This window comes from Oryctolagus cuniculus, chromosome 19, assembly GCF_964237555.1.
Source record: "Oryctolagus cuniculus chromosome 19, mOryCun1.1, whole genome shotgun sequence".
NCBI classification, from domain to species: domain Eukaryota; kingdom Metazoa; phylum Chordata; class Mammalia; order Lagomorpha; family Leporidae; genus Oryctolagus; species Oryctolagus cuniculus.
Window position 1 is genome coordinate 17,004,044 of NC_091450.1, and position 25,867 is coordinate 17,029,910.

The window sequence follows — 25,867 nt, forward strand, 5'->3', positions numbered from 1 at the left end:
TCCAATTACTTGAGCAATCACTGCTGCCTCCCAGGGTGCACATTAGCAAGCAGCTGGAATAGGAAGCCAAGCTAGCAATCTAACCCAAGCACTCTGATATGGGACACAGGCATCTCAAGCAGAGGCTTAACCACTGCACCAAACACTCACCCCTATTTTCTTTCTTAAGTAAAGGCATACAAGCAAAAGTGAGTCAATGTAAAGAATATACAAAAATAAAGAATAACACAGGTGTAGACAGATCTGGCAGAAATAGTAAATACTCAAATGACTAAAGATTGTGAAATATTGACCTATTTTATTTCATCAAATCCCCATCACAAGCCTCAGAGGTTTACAGATAAGAAACTTAACCTCATAGAAGTTAAGCTACTTAACCAAGGTCACACAGCTCCAAAAAACAAGAACCCAACCTCTGATCTTACAGAGCTTGCATTCATAGGGTGGGGACACATCTGTAATATAATACAGTGTACACAATGCGATCACCTGGAGTAGGAGCATAATACTGAAGAAACCCAGAGAGGTGGGGGCCAGTGGGGAAGAGAGGCTCAGAAGTGAACTGCAATGTAAATAACATTAAATAACATTAAAGGAACATTCCATATAGGAGGAAGAAAGAAGAAAGGGTAATATTTTTCCACTAGGTAATACATAAAACAAAGAAGTTTTGCAGCACAAAGACTCACTTTGTAGAAACATGGGGAAACCAATCAAGGAAATCAATCAAGAAGTTCATGCCCCCTCTACCCTGCTCTTTGTGACCTGGGAAATCCACACCTCAGCCCTTGGCTACCAACAGATGTCAGGTTCCTCACTGAACTCAGTACATTCACCAAGGTCACTTGGTTGGAACAGAATGTAACTTAAGCAAAAAGGGCATTTATTCATTGGAAGAATGTGAGAGAGCTTGTAAAACTGGGCTGGAAACTGGACATTCAGTCTTGGCAAGGACAAGAGACAGGATAGCTCCCAGGGGATGTAAAAGCACCAGCCATTTTCTATCTTTGGTCCTGCTCAGAAAATTCAAAGGCCAGGGAAGGTTCTGACTTGCCCAGCTTTGGCCACAGGCCCACCCACTAGTCAGAGTGGAGCAAGCGCCCTGATGGGTTGTCTCATCAAGGCTATGTTCCCTGAAAGTCAAATAGGGGTGATGTTACAAGAATGCACAAAAACAGGGGAGAGAGGGCAGATGTCCTAGTATCTATCTTGTAACCAGTCATGTAAGCCTTTGCCTCTCTTTCTCACGCATCCCTGGCAGGCAGGGGAGAGACCAGCCAATCCAGCCCTCTGGTGGGTGAATGGCAGAGGGGATGAGGTGAAATGGAGCTTCAGAGAACTGGGCACCTTGTCTCGAAAGGCTGCCAACGTACTCACCAAGCCCTGCGGCCTGCAGAGAGGAGACCGAGTGGCCGTGATCCTGCCCCGAATCCCAGAGTGGTGGCTTGTAAATGTGGCTTGCATGCGGACAGGTCGGTGCCAATATCGAACATTTCTAAATCCTGCCAAAACTGAGAGACTGAGTCTTTTTCTGAAATGTCAGCTATGAGTAAACCTGTACTTAGAGCACACACAGAGAGAGAGGACAGGGGAAGCAGAGTTGAAATTAAGAGTAGTTACAATGTAATAATAACCACCTTAAGAAGTGGGTATTCGTTTTGCTTTGTCTTTTTGCAGATGAAACCAAAGTTCAGAGAAGTTAAGAAGTTTGCCAAAGTCACATATCTGGAAAGCTATGCAATTAGGATTTAAGCACAAAGCTCTAAAAAAGCAAACGGGAGTACCAACTGCTTCTTTGTAGTTCTGGATCATGACATGTTCATCAAAATGACCCAGCATTTACTTCTCTGAAAGTGCTGGAGAATTTACTTCTCCAGACATGGAAATACGAAAAGAATAAACATCATCTGAGAATGCTAGCAATGTTAGACTATAGCTGCAAACCTCGGTTGGAAAATCTCTGCCTCTTTCCAGAGAAAAAGATGAATGTATCTCATGACACATTTTCTCCCAAAGTAGTTATTTATAATGTACCTCCAATAAACATTCCAACAGGATTCTTTTCCCCTTTAGGACAGGGGTCAGCACACCCTGGTCCCCAGGTTGGCCATCGGATGTTGTAACTGAAGTTCCAATGGAATACAGCCCTGCTCATTTACATATTGCGGCTCCCTTTGTTCTGCAGCAGCAGAACTGCTACTGAGGCAGAGATCCTGTGACCTGCAAAGCTTAAAATATTTCCTGTCTGAATCTTTACTTAGAAAGCTTGGCCAATCCCTCTGCTCTAAAACATGACATAAATGTTTATACATCAATTAAAAATAAATAAAACACCAAGAGATAGATGACTATAAAGATGCTTTTTGCAATATCATTAATATAGTAAAAGATTAGAAACAAATAGAATGACTAAATATACTATAACTTAGCTGAGAACTAAGTTCATTTGAGTCATGCTTATTGAAATTATGGTACCTCAATTGGATGAGATAGCACTGAAAAGATAATTTATAATAAGGATAATATAATATTAACATAATAGAGATTTTAAAATAATGTTGAAAGTGCTCTTACTGCCAATATTAAATAAAACCAGCAAAATATAAAATTTTTGTGTTAACTCTAAAGGGGAAATTGCAAATGTGAAACCAATTGTGGGTTGGGAGATTAAGGGTGGTTTTATTTGTTACAAAATGTATTTAATACTACTTAACATAACATACACAACTTATGATATGCCAAAAAATAACCCCAAACACAAAAAAATGCTTTAAAACATTTGATTAATTAAATGTAAAGCAAGAAGTTAAAGATTGTTTTCTTTTTTTTTTCGTATTTTTTTTATTAGCCATTTATATTTTTCTTTTACAAATGCTCTTCTTATAATCTTTGATTGTTGAACTTTTCCTAGGAGAAGCTTCATAATACACGGCTCATGACTCCGTGTTCTCCTTTGCTGATTTGAGCCCATCTTGGCTCCACAACCCTCAGAATCTCAGTTACATCCTCCATCTGGTCCTGAGATTAGGCTATTTGTCTTCTATTGTTATAATACATATTTATTATTATTATATTGGTCTTAGGCTATTGCCCTGTGGCAATGCTATCTTATTTATTTATTTATTTATTTATTTTTTGGACAGGCAGAGTAGACAGTGAGAGAGAGAGACAGAGAGAAAGGTCTTCCTTTTGCCGTTGGTTCACCCTCCAATTGCCGCCACGGCCAGCGTGCTACGGCCGGCATACTGCGCTGATCCGATGGCAGGAGCCAGGTACTTATCCTGGTCCCCCATGGGGTGCAGGGCCCAAGCACTTAGGCCATCCTCCACTGCACTCCCTGGCCATAGCAGAGAGCTGGCGTGGAAGAGGGGCAACTGGGACAGAATCCGGCGCCCCGACCGGGACTAGAACCCTGTGTGCCGGAGCCACAAGGTGGAGGATTAGCCTAGTGAGCCGCGGCGCCGGCGGCAAAGATTGTTTTCTAGCCCATAATCATTAGGTCTTCTGTGTGAATGTGGGGATTGCCTTTACTATACCACATCATAAAACTTTTTGCTTTTGCTGTAAAGTGTATCACTAAAGTCCAAGATATTTGCTCTCTGATGAATACTTGCTATCTGAAATCCACTAGAAGAAAACTTTCACTAGGTTCTCAAGTCAAAGGTCTAGCCATTGAGCATCTTCACATCACAAATCCATCAAGAGTACAAACTATTTGTGAGTCATTTAGTGGTTTATAGAATAAATTATATTTTATATTGAGTAACATTCTGAGATGCTCTGAGGTATTTTCTTAACCATTCTTCATTCTCGCATATTTCTTTCTTTCTTCAGGATGGGATGACATCTGAGAGCATTCAAAATATACTCAATAAAATAAACTTTCCTAGGAATTCAATTCTCCATCTCCCTATTTCACTAACTTCAGGGAAATCACCAAGAAATAAGTACTCTAGTATTTGACACAGGTCTTAGCAGTCTGGACAATGTATTGTGAATATTGGCTCTGTAATTTGCTGATAATACAACCACTGGGCAAGTTGTCATCTATGCACTAGGATTAATTTTAAGTGAGATAACAGGCTTCTAGTAAGTGCTCAATAAATGGTTGTGGCTGTCTGTTCTGCTTTATATAAATTCCATTTCTTCCCCACTGATTCACTTTAGAAAACGTAAATCACCAGCTTTGTGTCTTTCATCTAATTCTGCCATTCTGAAGGTACTTAAGAAAATGTACATTTTCCATGAACCTTTTGAAGAGCCCTCATATATTATTCTCATGAGGAAAAGTCCATTTCAAGCTAATGTTTAGGATGAGTGAGAAGTTGGGATAAAATAAACATGGCCAACTTAGTCTGTGCAAGCATGGACGATGCCAGATCTCTGGGATCCACAATCTGACAGCTGGCTTGGCTGCTCAACAGCCAAATCTCAGATTCCATCAAATGGCAACAACTGCATGGACCTTCAAGGGTTGCTTAGGAAAGAGTCTACGCGTTTTTGCTTATATAATCAATAAAAACACTTAGGACATAGATCGACTTATCTGAGTTATTTATACTGTTCTAGTGCACAAATATACTATGCATCTTATGTAATATATATAAAAATGAGATAAAAACATAAAAAGAATTCTAGTAACTCTTTAATTTTACTTAACTCCAGTATTTTTTTTTACTCATTTCCAATGGGTTGCCTTGCAAAATTCACTTTGGAGATCATTGGTTTAGAGTATAGAACAAGAGAGTGTTTATAAAGTGTTATGAGCTGTAAAGTGCTATTGAAGTGTTTCAAAATAATGATCAAATAGTACGTTACAATGTTACATAATGGCCCACCATTATAACACCTACTAAATGCCGAATACTTATTACTATTATCTCCACTTTACAAATAAGGACAAGAAGTCCCAGAGTGATCAAGGTCACAGGCTAGTAAGTTGTAAGGCCAGGAGATTAGACCAAAGCCAGTGCTCTAAGGATCACCCAGTGATCAGGGTCCTGTGGGACACCATTGGGGACCAAAGAGGGAATAATTGATGGCTGGACTCTGAAGCTTCTCCCCACCCAGACACAGAGTCTTAACTATTGGGCAACAGTTCTATTCAGCTCAGGGTTCTCTGTCCTTCCCAGGGCTTGTCTTTATGCCGGGAACAACCCAGCTGACAGCAAAAGATATCCTCTACCGGCTACGCGTGTCCAAGGCCAAGTGCATTGTGGCCAGTGAGGAAGTGGCCCCAGCGGTGGAGTCCATCGTGTCAGAGTGTCCTCATCTGAAGACCAAACTCCTGGTATCTCCAGAGAGCCGGAATGGGTGGCTCAGCTTCCAGGAGCTGTTTCAGTGAGTATTTTTCCCAGCTTACCTGCAGCACGAGCAACAAATCACAGCTACATCACAGCTACATCCTGGAGTCTCCTTGTCTCCAAGGACTCAGAAATACTGTGAGTTGACCCAGGCTCTTTCCCAGAAAATAATCCAATAAAAGAATTTAAGGGCAGAAGGCTTTAAATGGAGGATTGGCCTCCATTTTCCTGCTTCCTACCATGGCCATGATGAATATTTTACAAGGCTTGACCCTGGCCTAACTTCTCCTGACCAATCTGTCACCACACTCTCTCTTATTCTTCAAGCACGTAGAGACATCAGGGTCTCTGCACTTGTTGTTTCTTCTTCCTGGAATGCTCTTTCCCAGTCCTCCTGACAGCTGGCTCCTTGCTGTCTGATTAGAGCTCAGCGTGTTCTCCTGAGTGAGGCTTTCCCTGACTATCCTATCTACAGCAGACCTTCAAGCCACTCTATCACTGGATAGCACTGGATAGCACTGATCACTATCAGAGTCATCATGTCCCTTCATTTGTTCCTTTATTTAGAGTCTGGTTTTCCCCTCCAGGGCACTGGTTACCAAATGAGGGCCCATAGGCCAAATCCGGCCCACCACCAGTTTTTGTAAATAGCTTCATATGAACTCAGTCAGGCCCGTTTGTTTACACATTGGCTATGGTGGCTTTCATGTTACTGCATCAGAGCTGAGTCATTGTACAAAGCCTGCCTTGTGCATGGGGCACATGCACAAAAAGCCTGAGATATTTGCTATCTGCCTCATTATAGAAAAAGCTTACCGGGGCCGACACCGTGGCTCACTTGGTTAATCCTTTACCTGTGGCGCCAGCATCCCATATGGGTGCCAGGTTCTAGTCCCGGTTGCTCTAATTCCAGTCCAGCTCTCTGCTGTGGCCGGGAGGGCAGTGAAGGATGGCCCAAGTGCTTGGGCCCCTGCATCCGCAAGGGAGACCAGGAAGAAGCACCTGGCTCCTGGCTTCGGATGGGCGCAGCGCCAGCCGTTTTGGCCACTTGGGGAGTGAACCAACGGAAGGAAGACCTTTCTCTTTGTCTCTCTCTCTCACTGTCTGTAACTCTACCTGTCAAAAAAAAAAAAAAAAAAAAAAAAGAAAGAAAGAAGAAAAAAGAAAGAAAAAGTTTACCAAGGCCTGTCCTAAATTATAAGCTCCACGAAAGTAGAGACTTTGTCTGTTTGATCACTTTATCCCCAGTCCCTAACTCAGAGTTGGTGCTTTATAAATATTTACCGAATAAATGAATGAACAAAACAGATAATTTAATTCAGTTTTCATAGGTATTTATACTATATGGATCTCGCGTTGTTTTGAGGGTAAAATAAGCCAATATGAGAAAATATGAGAAAATGCTTCCTGAGCTGTTAAGTGAATAAAATGTTAATTAATGGCCGGCGCCGCGGCTCACTAGGCTAATCCTCCGCCTAGCGGCGCCGGCACACCGGGTTCTAGTCCCGGTCGGGGCGCCGGATTCTGTCCCGGTTGCCCCTCTTCCAGGCCAGCCCTCTGCTGTGGCCCGGGAGTGCAGTGGAGGATGGCCCAGGTGCTTGGGCCCTGCACCCCATGGGAGACCAGGAAAAGCACCTGGCTCCTGGCTCCTGCCATCGGATCAGCGCGGTGCGCCGGCCGCAGCACGCCGGCCGCGGCGGCCATTGGAGGGTGAACCAACGGCAAAAGGAAGACCTTTCTCTCTGTCTCTCTCTCACTGTCCACTCTGCCTGTCAAAAAATAAAAAAAAAAAAAAAAAAAAAAAAATGTTAATTAATGGCATTATTTTTCAAAGAGGTGTTAAATAACTTCTATCTTTAAAAAAAAAAATCCTTCCAGAGAAGTTTATAGAAAGGGAAGGTATATAAATCCTTTGAATAATAGGGCAGTTTCCATTATAAGGATGAAATTTTAGCCCACTAATTAATGTAAACAAAATTCGATTGGTCAATTTTCGAATTCTCTCCCAAGGGCCACATTAGTGAATCCTGTTTGTGTCTTTTATAAGCTGTGTAACCTTGGGAAAATCAAGTAAATTTTTGAAACTCTGTATTCTACCCATAAAATGGGGATAAAAATAGTATCTACTTCATGGGGTTGTAGAATCAAGTGCAATAAAGTATATAGAATGCTTAGCATAATGTCTGGCACACAGTAATTACTCCATAAATATTACAGTAATTATCACTGCTATTACCAAATTCAACTTAACAAAGTCATTCAACAGTGTCGTGATTCCTAAGGCAGTGGTATTCTGATTAATCAAATATGCATCTCCACCAGTAAAATATTTTTAACACACTCCCTAACACATCTATGTATGTATGTATGTATGTATGTGTTTATAAATGGTGTACATGTACTTCTGTGAATTATACAAATACCAGAAATGGAAGCTTTAGAAAATGAGTAAAAAGATACAGATAAAGGAAGTTCCTTTATTTTCTTCCTTGTAAGTGTTGCCCTGCACACTCCCTGAGCAACAAGCACCCCCACTTCAGAGACCCCTTTTTTTAAAAAAAAGATTTTTATTTGAAAGGCAGAGTTTCAGAGAGGCAGAGAGAGAGAGAAAGAGAGAGAGAGAAGTCCTCCACCCACTGGTTCACTCCCCAAATGGCTGCAATGGCCAGAACTGGGCTGATCTGAAACCAGGAGCCAGTAGCTGCCTCCGGGTCTCCCACGCAGGTACAGGGGCTCAAGTACTTGGGGCATCCTCCACTGCCCCCTTAGGCGACAGCAAATAGCAGGATCAGAAGTGGAGCAGCCTGGATTCAAACTGGCACCCACTTAGGATACCGGCACTGCAGGTGGCGGCTTCACCTGCTATGCCACAGCCTGGCCTCACTTCAGAGACTCTTGTCCTGAACAACTCTGCAACATTCTACTGAGTCTCCAAGAGGCCTTAAAATTAACAGATTGAAAAGGACTGCAAACTCTCATGGATTTCACATTGAAACGTGTACATTTTGCGGGGAGGTTTTCAAGTTGGAGGGAACCTCCACTTCAAACAAACAATTCTGGAGTGGTATAATTTCAAAAAGGCCATGGATTTCTTGTTTCTCTAAAAGCTAAGGAAGGGATAATTGTGTTTCAGGAAACCACAGAAAGCAATAATGAGGCTTAATGTTACATAGTTAGAGTCAATTTTCCATTCAAGGAGTTAATTACATGGCCTCTCACCCTTCTGCTCCCAAGGATACGAGACCATGAACAACTTCCTAGACTATTCACGATGGGATAGAGAAAGTGCAAAATTATAGGCGGGATTAATCTTTTCTTTTTCTGTCCTAGTACTATGAGCTAATAATCTTGTGTTCTGATCTTGAGGGAATCAATATAGTGTTCTAGGCACAGGAACAGCATGAGCAAAAACAAAAGAGAACAAAACCAACCCACCCAAAAACAAAACACACTGAAGTGTGCAAGGAATGGACTAAAGCCCTTCTGGGTAGCTGTATAACTAAATATGAGTCTGAGTGAAGGTTGGAAGAAGAAGAGGCCAGACTGTGAAATATTTCAAATGCCATGCTAAATATTAAAAATATGTGAACCATTGATGGCTTTTAATAAGCAAATGATCAAGGTTGATTTTGGATTTTAAACAGATTCCTCTGGCAACTGTATAAAGGATGAATTTGAGGAGGATCAGGTTGGACCTAGACACCATCGTACAGCCTAATCTAGGGTAGAGACTATGCAGATCTAAATCTGAGCTCTGGTGACTACGATGGAGGAGAGGGGGCAAACTAAAGAACCAGCAGGACTTGGAGAGACTGATGGGACACGGAAGTTGAAGGAAGAATTCATTAAGGCTGACCTGCTTTTTCATATGGGTAGTTGGGTAGATGGGGACTTAACTAATAAGCTGGAGGAAGAGCTAGCACAGGAGGTTAAGACAATGAGTTCAGAGTTGGACATACTGAGTTCGAAAGGTGTGTGAAAATTCAAATTCTATCAGGGGGTATATGAGCCTTAGACTTATGGAGGTAAAGATACAAATCTGGAAGTCATCGATATGTAGTCAACTCCAAAAATCTGAAAAGAGAACTCAGAACTCAGATGTCAGGGCAAATGACGTCAGTCAACAGAATCACTGCTTGAACATCTCCCTGTCACTCACAGATTGTATCTTTTTATTTTTTAGTTAAAAACAAAAACAAAGAAACCCCAATATCAAGCATTTTCCATTTGTGTTGAGTTTACTGCCTTCCCACCATCACCAGTGTGTTAGACACTGTGAGGAAACCCTCCTGTTTCTAGCCAAACGTTGTGACTTCATCCTACATTTATACTGAAAATCAGTGCAACTGAGTATTATTTTTCTATTTTGGGGGAAGAAATTAGGCTACCAAGAAAGCCATGTTAATATTTCATGAAATTATTTTTGACAATATAGTATATGTATATAGTAATCCTCTTCGGCTTATAGTTTCAATGGCAATCTTACGAATTTATTATCAAGATTAATGAAAATGGCATCCTTGTCCCTATTTCCTTCAACCAGGGAATTTAAGAATATGATACAAGAGTCTCAAAAATTCTTAGATATTAAATCAGTTATGTATCACTGAGTAACAAGCCATCCCCAAACTTAGTGATGCAAGGCAGCAATCACTTTGTTTGCTCATGGTCCTTCAGGTCAGAAAAGCACACAGGGCTCAGCAGGGCAGCTGGTATTTACTAGGGCTGGAGTACCCATGGAGAGTTCATCTGCTGCCTGTCAGTTCAGGCTCCTCCGTTGTGCCACACATGGCCTCCTCTTCCAGCAGGGCAGTTTGAACTATGGTTGTTGTGTTGTCCCACATCTATCCCAGGGAAAGGGAAGGTTATAAAGTCTCTTGAGGCCTGGGCTGAGAAATCCCAGAATTTTGGCCATATTGTAGTCATCAAAGCAAGTCACAAGGCCAGCCCAGATGCAAGGAGAGGATACCTGGTCCACCCTTCAAAATGAGGGGATGGCATATGTACTTATACAGAAGTAGATCAAAGGAACTGTTGGTACTATCTACACACAATCTTATAGAGATTGTTACCAGTTAGAATACTTTTGGTTTTAGCAACCCAAGAAGTGACTGAAACAATACAAAGAATTCTATTATCTCACAAATAAGAAGCACAGAGGCAAGATGAACTGAGGGAGGGTTGACTGATTCAGTGTTTGATGAAGTTAACATGGACCCAATTCATTCATCTTTCCATCATGCCATTCTCAGTATGATGGGTAGGGTGGTTTCAGACATGTTCCAAACATGCTGAAGATACGGAACAAAAGCTATGTAAAAGTTTGATTCAAAAGCCAAAGGATCTTCCTTTAAGTATAAAAGATTCTGAAATATTAATTTACAAAGATTCAATATTTATTTTTAAAAATGCATAGATTTTTTAAACTAAAAAAAATTTTTAATTTCATTTAGATGGTCTGGCATTGTGGTGCAGTTCAATGCCAGTATCCCATATGAGTGCCAGTTCAAGTTCTTGCTGCCCTGCTTCCTATCCAGCTCCCTGTTAATGAGCCTGGGAAAGCAGCAGAAGATAGCCCAAGTACATGGGCCCCTGCCATCCATATGAGAGACCCAGATGGGGTTCCAGACTCCTGGTTTTTGTCGGGCCCAGCCCCAGCCATTGTAGTCATTTGGGAAATAAGCCAGTGGGTAGAAGATTCCCGCTCCCCTAACTCTGTCTTTCAAATAAATAAATACATCTTTAAAAAAATCACTTAGGAAATGATGTTTAAATAAAGGAAATGCAGGTTCATTGGTTACCTATATGGAAAGCTATTTTGAGTATTTAATTGGCTTATAGGAAGATGAAGCTAAGAAAAGAAGAGGAATATTTGAGTTGTTAAATCTTTGTACTGATCTTCAAAGTCCCTCCAAGATAGAGGAGTTCCTCAAGGGAAGCTTTGGATCAGGTTCAGTTCCATTAACTCTCTTCTGGTTAACAAGATGGCCAAGTAGTAGAGAAAAGAAATATCAGCATCGATACTACTCTTCCAATTTTTGCCACCATCTTGGGGTCTGTGTTTTGCAGGTCTGCCTCTGAAGAGCATAGCTGTGTAGAGACAGGAAGTCAAGAACCAATGGCCATTTATTTCACCAGTGGGACCACAGGCTCTCCCAAGATGGCACAGCATTCTCAAAGCAGTCTTGGCATTGGATACACCCTTTGTGGAAGGTAGGGAGAGGATTCTGCTTTCAGTAAATTATGTCTGAGTTGCTAACATGCATATCAAACTGCCTGACACCTCTTCTTAAATGGCAATAAGCTATCTTCAAAATCACATCTATAAAACAGAACTCTTGCTGTCCCTGCCTCACCCCTAGCTCAGTATATGGCACCATCTAACCAACCAATTAAGCAAGAATTTAGTAATAAATACTGATTCAATCCCATGATACCATGTCTGGCTCCTTCTCATTTCAGGCAAATCTACCCACCCAGAAAGGCCTTACTGCAAGAAAGACTAATGTGAAACTCTCATAATACCCTGTTTTATTTTCTGCATAGAATTTATCATTATCTGAAATGACAATATTTATTTATATACTTAACTCACTTTATTGTATAATTATTGTCCATTTCCATAAAATGAAAGTTGTGCTCTCCTTTGATCACTATTGTGGAGCAATGCCTGGCACGTAATATCTGGTCAATAAATAGTCATTACCTCAATAGGCAAACTCAGAAAACTGTGCTAAACCAGCCTCCTATTTCACTCTCAGACCAACAAGGTTCTAGGGCAAGTTTATTGCTTTCCAAATGCTTTCAAATGTATTTATTTATTTTTGTCTGTTTAGGTACTGGCTGGATTTGAAGTCCTCAGATATCATATGGAACATGTCAGACACTGGCTGGATCAAGGCCGCTATTGGCAGCGTGTTTTCTTCTTGGCTTCAGGGGGCCTGTGTTTTTGTGCATCGGATGGCCCAGTTTGACATGGACACTTTCCTAGATGTGAGTCATGACCTTCAGCTACGTTTGCCTTTACAGCTCCTCCATATCCCCCAGAGGCCACAGAGACATAATCTCTTCAGCAGGCTAGGCTTCTTGTAATCATTCTTTTAAAGAAGCAAAGTCTACCTGGCTTTTGAAAATATTTAACAGAGTCTTGGGGGAACATCCACAATACAGGCATGAGATCCAGATTACTGCTTCAAATTGCTGAGAATTTGCTAGTGTCACTGAATCTGTGGCTGCGACCACTCTAATCTGTAGCCTGGTTCTAAATAATAGATTACAATTCTCCAGTCTAAACAAATCTTTCATTTCTGATTCAGTGAAACAAATATAATAGCTGGTAAATCTGAATTCCTAAGTGGAGATTAAGGGTGTGGTGGCCTTTCTCCCAGAGTAGCTACTTCTATTATCCTCTCACCCTGTTTCTCACTTTCTTAATTCTCAGAACACAACACTCTTTTGGAAACCAGGCATTTGCCTTCTTGGCCAAAGATGACTAGACTAGGATATCAGATGGCTTTAGCCTATAGAAAAATGTGATCAGTACAGCTGTTTTTCAACCAAGAAAAATCAATTCAGTTTAATTATGTAAGTATTATTAAATACCTACCACACCTGTGTGTGAACAGAAGCTGTTCACCAAATTATTCTGCTAACTGATTTGAGAAGGCAGTTTGAGGGTCTTAACAGAAATGTAGGATATCATAAGAATTGGGACCTCTACCTGAAGTGTGCAAAGTGCAATGAAGAAGATAAGTTAACTCTACAGTTTCAAAAAATTACATTTCTAAAATAAGCATTTTTGCTTTACAAAGCAGAAATTTGTAGGTGCTATCAAATTTAATTTTAAATGCTATAAAAGCCTTCATAAATTTATTCTATTCTTTTTTTTTTTTTTTTGACAGGCAGAGTGGACAGTGAGAGAGAGAGAGAGAGAGAGAGAAAGGTCTTCCTTTGCCGTTGGTTCACCCTCCAATGGCCGCCGTGGCCAGCGCGCTGCGGCCGGCGCACCGCGCTGATCCGATGGCAGGAGCCAGGAGCCAGGTGCTTTTCCTGGTCTCCCATGGGGTGCAGGGCCCAAGCACCTGGGCCATCCTCCACTGCACTCCCTGGCCACAGCAGAGAGCTGGCCTGGAAGAGGGGCAACCGGGACAGAATCCAGCGCCCCGACCGGGACTAGAACCCGGTGTGCCGGCGCCGCTAGGCGGAGGATTAGCCTAGTGAGCCGCGGCGCCGGCCAAATTTATTCTATTCTTAAATAAATACATTACACTTAGAAAAAAGCAATTAGAATCTAGGAACCAAGTGTACACAGTAGAGGTGCTCATTTATAGATAAAGTTATTCTATGACAATCAAGATAGCCTATACACACATCTTGAGAGTCATCTCTCAAATGCTTACATTTCATACACATTGTCAATATGTTAAATGACATGGTGGAACTTGTTCCTCTAGAAAGAGGACCTCTAAAACACTAGTATTTCTCTAGATTTAAGATGCCTATACCATTAGATGATTCAAGGAATTGGAGGTTTAATTGAGTTCCCAAAAATTTAAGCCATTAAGAAAAGGCCAACGTTGTGGTATAGTTGGTCAAGCTGCCGCATGTGATGCTGGCATCCCATATGGGTGCTGGTTCTAGAACCGGCTGCTCCTCTTCCAATCCAGCTCCCTACGAATGCACCTGGGAAAGCAGTGGAAGATGGCCCACATGCTTGGGTCCTTGTATCCATGTGGGAGACCTGGAAGAATCTCCTGACTCCTGGCTACAGCCTGGCCCAGCTCTGGTTGATGTGGCTATTTAGGGAGTGAACCAGCAGATGGAAGACCTTTCTCTGTCTCATTCACCCTCTCTCTCTAACTCTGCCTTTCAAATAAAGTAAAAATAAATCTTTAAAAAAAAAGACCTTGAAAAATGCATATGTCTGCCTTTATCCATCCACACAAAAGGACATATCCTTTTATAGGAATTATGCTAAGAAGGGCCCAGTAGGTTATTTTATACATTCAGAGTAAGTGCTATAAGTGAATATATGAGTATATGAGGAGTCTTTAAAACGTTCACAGAAAATGTTTATTATGAAAAAAATTAGATGTGGAGTTCAAAATTTATGTGTACCATAATAAACTATCTTTTCATTTCATTTTCTATGAACTTTTAAAGTACTCCTGTACGGGCAGAGGTTATAAAATTCCACTATGGAAGGTAACTTGTAGCCCTGAAGTAAAATAAAAAATTGTCAGTTTTCAAAATACTTATGCTGCTTACTAAGGAAGTTTATTTTGGATCACGGTTTTGGATGTTCACAGTCCAAGATCAGGCAGGCCCTGCTGGTTTGGTATCTGATGAGGCTGACGTATGGCGAAGAGGAAGCAGGTGCAGAGGAACCATCACAGAGTGATCCAGGAAGCAGAACAAGCAGCTGGGCCCGACTCAGATTTTTATAACTAAACCTCTCCTAAGAACAGCCTTCTGAGGGCTCGCCCCCAGTGGCCTAAGGTCCTCTCACTAGGCCCCACTCCTAAACACCATAATTGGATTTAGTTTCCATCCTCTTAGTATCATTAGTTTATGACTTTGGGGTTTAAATAACTGTATGAATTCAGCAGCCACATCTTTTTCAAACCATAGCACCAGTTCATACCTTGAGTTGTTCTGAAACTCCAAAGTGAATCAATTACTTGTTAAATTTGTGTATGTCTGTTTCTATAACATACACTTCTTTCCAACAACTGGAAATTCCCAACACACAGTCACATAGTAATAAATGATAAATATTTGCTTTCTTGTTTCAGTAGTGATCATGAGATGGGCATGAATTAATGAAAGAGAATGAGAAGATGCATTAGTTGTGGCCCCAAGTTTACTGCTTTTGACATCTGTGTCTTTCTTTCCCATTCAGACGCTTACCACTTACCCCATCACGACTTTGTGCAGTGCTCCCACTGTGTATCGGATGCTTGTGCAGAAGGACCTGAAGAGGTACTTGGGCAGAAATCTCCATTTGCACCACACACAAAAGCCATCATTCGGCATCACAGCCCTCCCCCTTTCAGCACAGGACAGATCTTCCCAATCTCATCATAATTGTCACTTTGGATTGAATAATTCTGTGTCATGTGGAGCTCTCCAGTGCATTGAGTAGAGGATACGTGAGTGCATCTCTAGCCTTTACCTCCTAGATGCCAGTGTGTCTCCCCTGATTTGGGACAATCAGAGATGTCCTTCGACATTGCCCAGTGTCTCTGGGAGGTGGGACAAAATTATCCTTCAGCTTAAGAACCACTGGGATAGCTTCCAGGGGGCAACTGGACATTTTTCTAGGACAACCTAAATCCTACAGTCTCATTCAAAGAAGTTTGTCCACTACTACCACCCTTTTAGAAATATGGTAATTTAGAAACAGCCCAAACAAAACAAAAACATAAAATAAATAGATTTATACTTCTTTGAATAAAAACTAATGAAGGTTATATTCAATTTATCCAAATTACCCAAACATCCAATAGCTGCAATGTATATTTATTAAACTAATTCAAATGGTATACATGGAGGAAAGGAGAAAGGAAGAGAGAAACCATGTGAGTAGTGCAGACCTGTCTACCCTCTGCCCCACCAAAGTGTGGATGCCCAGGAGGGAAGTGCTGTGGTTAGAATAAATCAGGTGTGAGTCATCTCTTCTCTTAGTCAGTGTCAGCTCCCTTGTAGCCCTCAAAATATGATCTTCACATTTCAAGGGCAATTGCAGGAGCTCTTTACGGATTAGTTGGAACATGCATGATTCCTGTCTTACCCACACCTTCCACTCACTGGAACTTCACCGTAGGAGAACTGGGCTGTCTCAGGCTTTCTCAGCTGAGTCCAGTAAGGCCAATGGTTAAAAGATCACGCTCAGGGAGTTGATGTTGTGGTGCAGGGGTAAGGCTGCCGCCTGAGATGCTGGCATCCTCTATGGGTACCAGTTCACGTCCTAGCTACTCTACTTCCAATCCAGTGCCCTTCTAATGGCTGGGGAAAAGCAGCAGAGGATGGCCCAGATATTTGGATCCCAGGGAGATCTGGAGGAAGTTCCAGGCTCCTGGCTTCACTCTGGCCTAACCCTAGCTGTTGTGGCCATCTGGGGAGTGAATCAGCGAATGGAAGACCTCCCTCTCTCCATCCTTCTTTCTGTAACTCTGCCTTTCGAATAAATAATAAATAAAATGTAAAAAAAAAAAAAACACACAAAAAAACAAAAGACCAAGCTCAAAGTCAATCATGTAAGGCTCTGCTCTTTCCTAAAAGTGTGACCTCAGACACTCAAGATGACCTTGCTCAGCCTCAGTCAACTTCACCCATAGGAGGAGATTAAGAACCACCTCAGAGGCATGGTGACACCAGACTATGAGTAGTAATGGAGAGCACAGAATATCCAAACCACCCCTTTATAATTGGAGGGTCTGGGGGAAGTTCTTTAACCTGTCTGAGCTACAGTTTCCTTATCTGTAAAACAGAGGTTGAGAGGATGCTAAGAGCTCTCCTGAAACTGTCTCACCATAGCACCTGCTCAGCTGTATCATTGGTTGTATCATTTGTCTAATAAATACTCAATGATACATAAAATTCCATTAGTATTTTTTCCACCTTTTTCCTTAACAGCTAAATTCTCCACCTGCTAAGATTTAAGCTCCTTCAGAAATCATTGTTTCAATCACTAATATGCCTATGTGCCTAGAACAATGTCTGGCAATATAGTTAAGGGTCCAACAAATATTCACTGAATGAACTTTCCTAAGACTTGCCTCTCCTAGTTCCTTGGCTTCTTGCTTGAATGTTCTAATTATCTTGCAGTTAATGCTACTTGGGTTTTTTTTCCCCAAAGACCAAATGCAACTCTCTCTCTCCAGATATAAATTCAAGAAGTTACGGCACTGCTTGACCGGAGGAGAGCCACTCAATCCAGAGGTGCTGGAACAGTGGAAGGCACAAACTGGGCTGGAGCTGTACGAGGGCTACGGACAGACAGAAGTGGTATTATTTCAAGAGCAACGTTGGACACACTGGGAGCTGTTCAGCCCTGTGACTGTCAACTGAGCTCTTAAAGTGCCCTAATCATGCTCTAGTTTCCCAGAATACTTTACCTTGTCAGTTGTTAGCAAAACCTGTGAATTGCTCAGTTGGGTTTGGCTGAAGGCTGTGATTATTTCACACAGTCTCTCTGCCCCCTCTCCATTAAGGAGAAATTTCAGGGGTCCGAGGGGTTGGTGAAGTTCATAACTGTGCTGGAAAGGACCCCCCGTGTGCCTCCATGGGGAATCTATTCCAAGATGTGCTTAATGGAGTCTAAAGTGGTTTTCAAAAGTGTGGTCCTCACACCAGCAGAATCAGCATCATCTGGGGTTTTGGTAGAAATGCACATTCCTGGGGCTGGCAATGTAGCATAGTGAGGAAAGCCACTGCCCATGACACTGGCATCCCATATGGGTGCTGCTTTGAGTACCGGCTGCTCCATTTCTGATCCAGCTCCCTGCTAATGGCCTGAGAAAAGCAGCAGAAGATGGCCCAAGAGTTTGGGCCCCTGTCACCTACATGGGAGATCTGGAGGATGCTCCTGGCTTTGGCCTGAGCCAGCACTGACCATTGTGGCCTTCTGGGGAATGAACCAGCAGATAGAAAATCTTTCTCTCTCTGTGCCTCCTAACTCTGACTTTAAAAATAGCGAAATAAATGTTTTTTAAAAGATACGCAAATTCCTAGACCCCCATCCTACTCCCACTAAATCAGAAACTCCCGGTGATTGTGATGTACATTCGAAGTTAAGAACTAGTGGCCACCCCTGTGTGACCTCATGCCCCTACCTGGCCACACCTGGGTGCCCACCGGCCAATCAGGTTAATTAACCACTCCCCTTTGGAAGTGGGTTAAAAGCCTGGCACATGGTGTGTCCCACCCTTCTCTTCTTGGCGCTGGCTTTTTGCCAGGAGAGGGCTGGCTGTAGCCCTGCGCCTCCAGGGCACGTGGCCTTCGGGCCACCCACCCTAGGCTTCCTGGCCTAGATGCTCCTCCACGTGGCTGGTTCCTGGTGCTCGGTATGAACCCAGATTTACCTCTCTCTCTTAGATAAAGCTCTCACTCCCTTATGATTTAACTCACTGCATAAAAGCCTAAAATGTATAAAAAAAATAAAAAAAAAAGACTAGTGGCCTAAAACCACATTTCAGAAGATGAGCTGCACATTGGGAAAATGATCCAGATCTGAATCTTAAGTCTCATTGTCATAATATAAATATCTACAGAAAATGAATTTTTACACACATATACATAAAACATGTCTTCTCAATAGGGAATAATTTGTGCCAATCAGAAGGGACAAGAAATTAAACCAGGCTCAATGGGGAAAGGAGTGCTGCCCTATGATGTCCAGGTGGGTTGAGAAAATGTCTCACTGGCCCACAAAAGAAGGTTTTGCAGTTTTCTGCTACTTGCTACACAACTATTCATAACCCATTCCCATTTTGTGTAAAGAACATTTTGATAACCCGAACTGTTTCTTTCATTCTAGATTATAGATGAAAATGGCAGTGTCCTACCACCTGGCAAGGAGGGGGAAATTGCCCTCAGAGTCAAGTCCACACGGCCCTTCTGTTTCTTCTCTGAATACGTGGTATGAGCATGGGGATAGTGCTATCACACTTTAATACAGACATGAGTTTCACATTTCATTTCCACCATATCCTGCTATATAACCCTGGGCAAGTAACAAATTCCAAGTCTATTTCCTCGGCTGTAAAATGGGGAGAGTACCACCTGAGAGTACTGCAAAGATGGTAGTCCATGCCTAAGAAAACAGGTTCGGCGCTTGTCTTCACAAGGAAAACTGGGAAGGCTGAGGCCTGGGGAGGATTTGGGGGCATTGGAGGCAGAAGAAAGGTTTACTTTTTATTATACCCTTTTAGACCTTTTGTATTTTGTAGGAGGAATTATCTTTTTTGAAAAAAACTTAATTTCCTTTAGAAGTACAATGTGTAAAGCACTAGTCACTTAATGGGTATCATACCCCTATCTCTGTTGTATCCAAACTAATCCCCAAATACCATCTCTGATGACTAGGACAATCCAGAGAAGACTGCTGCCACAATCAGAGGACACTTCTATGTCACTGGAGACAGAGGAGTAATGGACACTGATGGGTACTTCTGGTTTGTCGGCAGAGCAGATGATGTCATCATATCCTCTGGGTTTGTACATCTGCCACTCTTAGAAAGGCCCAAGTTGTCAGAGAAGGAGATCTCCTCCTCGGGGGGACAGTGCTCAAAGCTTTCTTTTCCCGCTCAGGTACCGTATCGGGCCATTTGAGGTGGAGAGTGCACTCATCGAGCACCCGGCAGTGGTTGAATCGGCTGTTGTCAGTAGTCCAGATCCAATCCGGGGAGAGGTAGAGTGAATGCCAGATTAAAGTAGCAATTGCATATTTTTAAGTTCTATCCCATTTAATCATGTTCAAGATCACATCAAGATTAATCATTTAATTCTCATTAATGAGGCACAGATATGGCAAAAAAAAAAAAAATGTATCCTATGCAATCAACTTAGCAAATGAATTCTGTCCCTTAAGGGGTATATTAGGATTTTTCAGTGGTGAGTGGCAAAACCTCAACCACCAACTCATTTAATTCAAAAGAAAAAAATGCTTTTGTTCATATTAGTAAGAGGTATTCAGGTACAGCTACATCCGAGGGTTCATGTGAAGTTGGCAAGAGTTAGTTTCTCCTCGTTTTGCTCTGCTATTTGTTATGTTGGCTCCATTTGAGCCTGTTCTTTCTACTTGACAGCAACCAATTCCAGACTTACACAGCTCGGCAGCCTTCCCCGCCCCTCTAGGAAAACAGCAAGCTTTCTTTCCAATCATTTCACACAAATCTTAGGATCCCCTTTGGCTATCTTAGATCACATCTCCAGCCAACATGATCCGAGGAACGGTATGCCCACTGGCCAGACTTCCTTTCCCCGTGAAAGTTTCCTACAGACTCAGCAAGTGGAAAGATGTCAAAACAGCGCATCTAAAATCCTCCTTTCACACATTTCTTTCTGTATCTCCCTCTCACAGACCGGTAAGCCACTGCAGTGACACTACGGATACCATACTATCACCTCCTATATACTCTCAACTCTTGATCTATTCCATGCTCCAAAGTATTTTCCTCTTGCTACCATATTCTCATTCTCTTAATATAATTGATTGAAACTGATCAGCTGAAGTAAGCACCAACTGGAATTGATGTACGAATAATAATATATAGTAAGCTTAGTTATCTCAAACACTAGGTAACTGCTGAGTTTTAAACAGCATTACAGAGAAAAACAAAAACTACAAGGCCACGATGCTCCTAAATGTGTACATATGAAATACCTGAAATGTGGTCCTTGTATATAAATGCAAAAATTATTTTTAAAAATACAAGAAAAGAAAGCCCTTTTAGAGATAAGTCAGTCTTTCCTGATACAGTATCCTTTCCAGATTAGGCCTCCCCAAATGCCCTTCAAATCCTATACTCTAGAGCCTCCATTTATCCCACTACGGTACGCTTCCAGCAATGAGGATTTGACAGAGTAAATTCAGGACTATAAATTCAGGACTGCCTTTCCTGTATAATAAATAGGACCAGTATGACTGAAATGGTAAATATATGCATGACATGAAACTAGAACATGGCAGTTAGCTGTACAAACTGCACTCCTTACACTCACATAACATTCATCTCTATTAGATCTCAAAAATCTCACTTTATCATTATATCTGAGTTTCATTCGTAGGTGATGTCTGGTATTTGCAAGTCATCATTCAAGGTATTAAAAAGTAGTTAGTACCTGTGTTCCACATTGGTTCCAAAACCCTTCACGTGAGCCGGCGCCGCAGCTCACTAGGCTAATCCTCCGCCTTGTGGCGCCGGCACACCGGGTTCTAGTCCCCGTCAGGGCGCCAGATTCTGTCCCGGTTGCTCCCCTTCCAGTCCAGCTCTCTGCTGTGGCCAGGGAGTGCAGTGGAGGATGGCCCAAGTGCTTGGGCCCTGCACCCCATGGGAGGCCAGGATCAGCACCTGGCTCCTGCCTTCGGATCAGCGTGGTGCTCCGGCCACAGTGCACTGGCCGCGGCGGCCATTGGAGGGTGAACCAACGGCAAAAGGAAGACCTTTCTCTCTGTCTGTCTCTCTCACTGTCCACTCTGCCTGTCAAAAAAAAAAAAAAAAAAAAAAAAAAAAAAAAAAAAAAAAAACCTTCATGTGTCTGAAAAACAAAGACAGTAACATAAATTGACTTTCCTGTTGCAGGTGGTGAAAGCTTTTGTTGTCTTATCAGCACCCTTTAAATCCTCCAATCTAGAGGAATTAACCCTTGAGCTTCAGGATCATGTTAAAAAATCAACAGCACCTTACAAATATCCAAGAAAGGTAAGTGGTCCAAAAGTTAAGTTTGTGTTACTAAACTATTATGCTAATATGAGGGGACTTCCAAATGTTCACAGAGAAGTGGAATTAAAAGATTTTTAAAAATAATGTAAACTATTTTTCAACATAGGTTCCATAAAGATAGATTTTTTGTAAGCAATGATACCAGCCATTTAGTCCATCCCTAATGAACTGAGGGTCCTGGTAATCTGTCAGTGCAGTCTTTTTTTTTTTTTTTCCATTACTAACTGAAGAAAAACGGGTGCCTTTAAAGATGTTTTTAAGATTAGGAAACAAAAAGAAGTCAGAAGGCGCTAAATCAGGACTCTAAAGTGGCTGCCTGATTATTCCCCTCTAACTCTCACAAGATGCCCTCTGTTTGATGAGAGGAGTGAGCAGGGGCATTGTGTGGTTGAGGACTTTCTGGTGAAGATTCCTGAGGCAGTTTTCTGCTAAAGCTTTGGCTAACTTTTTTAAAATCCTCTCCTAATAGGTAGATTTTTTTTCCTTTGGCTCTACAAAACGACAACAAAATTTCTGAACATCCCCAAAAGCTACTGCTATGACTTTTGCTTTGGACCAGTACACATTTGCTTTGACTGGACCACTTCTGCCTCTTGGTAGCCATTACTTGGATTGTGCTTTGTCTTCAGGATCATGCTGTAAATGTTTAATTTCCTGCCACAACTCTTTTTTTAAATGCTTTTAATTTGAAAGGGAGAGGGAGAGGGAAAGAGACACACAGAGAGATCTTCCATCCACTGGTTCACTCAACAGACAGCTGGGCTAGGCTAAATCAGGAGGCAGGAGCTTCACTGGGGTCTCCCAAACACTCAGGCCATCCTCCACTGCTTTCCCAGGCCATTAGCAGGAAGCTGGATCAGATGTGGAGGAGCTGGGACATGAACTGGTGCCTTTAGGGGATGCTGGTGTCGCAGGTGGCAGCTTTATCCACTACACCACAATGCCAGTCCCTCCAGTCACAATTCTTAAAGAACTGCTTCAGGATCATGACCCTGCTTGTTGAAAACTTTCATTGAAAGCTCTTCTGTTGTCTGCCACTGATCTGGGCACAGTTTTGATATCCATTGAGCTATTGGCTGTTATTTTTGTGAACTGTCTGCCCTATTCAATTAGGGCAGGAACAAGATTATTTTTTTTCCTCTCAAATTGATGTAGATGGTCTGCCCCCAAAGGCTTTATCTTCAACATCATCACTTTTTTTTTAAAGATTTATTTGAGAGGAAAGGAAAGGAAAGAGGGAGAGAGAGGGAGAGGAGAGAGGGAATCTTCCATCCACTGGTTCACTCCCCAAATGGCTGCAATGACCAGGGCTGGGCCAGGCCAAAGCCAGGAGCCAGGAGCTTCATCTAGGTCTCCCACATGGGTGCAGAGCCCCAAGCACTTGGGCCATCCTCTGCTGGTTTCCCAGGTGCATTAGCAGGGAGCTGGGACTTTGATCAGAGCCCAAATGGATGCCAGCACCACAAGGGGGTGGCTTCACCCACTGTGTTGCAGCGCTGGCCCCCATTTCATTCATTTTTAAAATGAGTCCTATATTTGTAAACTGATTTCCTTAGGGCATTGTCACCACAAACTTTCTGTAAGCCATCAATGGTTTTGCCACTCTTCTACCCAAGCTTCACCAACAATTTGATGCTTGTTCTTGCCTCAGTTGTAGCTGAACTCATGTTGGTCTGTTATGAGTCCTTTTCAAAATAAATTCTTAGCTTTCTTAATGTCTCAAACTAGATACTGTTCAGCAATGTTTTAACAAGTTAGTACCCATTTTTTGGTGCCAAAAAAATGAAAATCATGTATAGCTCTTTGGTTACATTCATTTCCTATGAACACTTTGAAGACCCCTTGTATTAGACTTTATTGGGTTTTGAGTTTATAGTAGCATGTTATATAGTTAGAGGCCATCTTTTCAATTTGTTTAGCCCTAAGAATTTTCGTCTTGAAATGTTTTGTACTAGGACACTATAAATACAGAATATAGATAATATAGAATTCTTAAATCAACTCTGTAATACTCAGTCACTGCAGGACTAATTGGGCCCATTCCATAAGAATTATCTTAGTACTCCTGGCCATAATACCCTTAGAAACTCAAAGCATGTGCCTTTAATAAAGTTCAAGTGACCACACTCAAGGCAGGAAAAGGGTAGTACCCAAAGGAATTGTGGAATCTTTCCTGAAACCATCATAAGGTTTAAGAATAATTCTATACAAGACTCAGAGATGGCACTGCTGTTTCCTTCTAGTGCCAAAATCCTTTTGGTTGATCTCTAGTTGGCGTCATTTCATCGAAAAGGTAGTTAATTTCACCTAAGACCTGAGTAATACAACTACGAACTGGTTTGTTGTTGTTTAAAAATTTATTTATTTATTTGAGAGGAAGAGATATGGAGGGGAGGGACAGAGAGAGGTCTTCCATCCACTGGTTCACTCCCCAAATGGCTACAACAGCTGGGGCTGAGCAGATCCAAAGCCAGGAGCCAGGAGCTTCTTCCAGGTCTTCCATGCAGCTGCAGGGGCCCAAGCACTTGGGGTCATCTTCTGCTTTCCCAGGCCATAGCAGAGAGCTGGCCTGGAAATGGAGCAGCCAGGACTTGAACTGGTGCCTATATAGGATGCTGGCACTGCAGGAGGCAGCTTTACCTGCTAAACCACAGCACTAGCCCCCATGAACTTAGGTTTTTTGTTTTGTTTGTTTGTTTGTTTTTGACAGGCAGAGTGGACAGGGAGAGAGACAGAGAGAAAGGTCTTCCTTTTGCTGTTGGTTCACCCCCCAATGGCCGCCGTGGCCAGCGCACCGCACTGATCTGAAGGCAGGAGCCAGGTGCTGATCCTGGTCTCCCATGGGGTGCAGGGCCCAAGCACCTGGGCCATCCTCCACTGCACTCCCTGGCCACAGCAAAGAGCTGGTCTGGAAGAGGGGCAACTGGGACAGAATCCGGCGCCCAACCGGGACTAGAACCTGGTGTGCTGGCGCCGCAAGGCGGAGGATTAGCCTATTGAGCCGCGGCGCCGGCCTGAACTGAGGTTTTAACGGTTGAAAAGTTCATTTCTATTTATTGGTTTCAACTATTTTAACACTTTCTCCATTCTTTGAGTCAGTGATCCTTTGGTTTTCAGAAATGTTTGAGGGCATTTTAAAAGACAGCACATTTTACCTACACAGGGGAACAAGGAGGATTTTAAGGTCAAGGCACAGCATGAGAAACATCATATATATTCCAAATTATGCTACAAATTTCCTCCTCAGAACTTGCAAGACCCAGCTCTTAAATTCAAAAGCCAAGAACTTCTTTTTGCCTTTAAGTAAAACCTCCATTTTCAAAGGCCCACAGAGGCACTAGGTCTAGTTTGATCCAGGGGAAAGGACTGTGGTAAAGGATTATCTTCTGACAAAGCATATAAGTGACTTTGCAGTGCAAATCCATTTGGTGGTGTTTCACTGTCGTCCTTATATATAAATGGACAAGATTCTCATGTCTACAAAGTTCAGTGAGCTTAGGCTAGGACAATCTAGACTCTCAAAATAGCCTCAGGTTCGTAAAAGCTCTTTCCTACTGTGCTGACAGTTAAGGCAAAATGCAATCAAGAGTCTCATAATGTTTTTCTGTGAATTAGGTGGAATTCGTTCAAGAACTCCCAAAGACAATCACTGGGAAAATCAAACGCAACGTTTTAAGAGATCAAGAATGGGGAAGAAGATAGCTTGATCAGAAAATGGAAGGATTAAGTAGCAACATGGTTGTTTTCTTTTAATTCAGCGACTATTCTGTTAAAATGTTTAAGATTTCTCCTAGTTGAAAATTCCAGTTTTTGTTCTGTACTTAGCCAAAATATAAAAAGGGAAAAAAACTCTAAAAATACTTGGGAATAAAACTGTTATAATGATGACCAATCCAATGATCAGTAATGTTTAAAATAGTGGGGCTCAAATTATTACTTAGCAAAGGACACTGTACATGAACCTTTCATTTGTTTTATAGCTGATTAATTAAAAATAAAGTGAATAACTATTCTAAGAGAAATATTTAAGACAGAAATTTTTCTGCTTAACATCTTTGAGACTAAAACTTTAAGCTGGATTAAAATATTAATGTTAAATTAAGGAGTACAGGTAAT

At 42.0% G+C, this 25,867-nt stretch overlaps 1 protein-coding gene across 1 annotated transcript; it reads left to right on the forward strand.

Annotated features, from left to right (window-relative positions):
* The first annotated feature begins 700 nt into the window (after positions 1-700).
* Positions 701-25,867, forward strand: LOC100354024 (acyl-coenzyme A synthetase ACSM4, mitochondrial). Its single transcript, XM_070064773.1, has 11 exons — positions 701-826; positions 1,262-1,472; positions 5,133-5,340; positions 15,165-15,284; positions 17,189-17,312; positions 18,625-18,705; positions 18,844-18,945; positions 19,392-19,519; positions 19,617-19,716; positions 21,611-21,730; positions 25,367-25,867. The coding sequence occupies exons 1-11, from the start codon at positions 701-703 to the stop codon at positions 25,451-25,453; spliced, it is 1,407 nt and encodes a 468-aa protein (XP_069920874.1). The 3' UTR covers positions 25,454-25,867.

Coding starts and splice junctions, on each gene's coding strand:
- LOC100354024 (XM_070064773.1), top strand. CDS start 701: ATGGGGAAACCAATCAAGGAAATCAATCAAGAAGTTCATGCCCCCTCT. Junction 18,706..18,843: donor TGCTGCCCTATGATGTCCAG/GTGGGTTGAGAA, acceptor CTTTCATTCTAG/ATTATAGATGAAAATGGCAG. Junction 19,520..19,616: donor GATGTCATCATATCCTCTGG/GTTTGTACATCT, acceptor TTTCCCGCTCAG/GTACCGTATCGGGCCATTTG.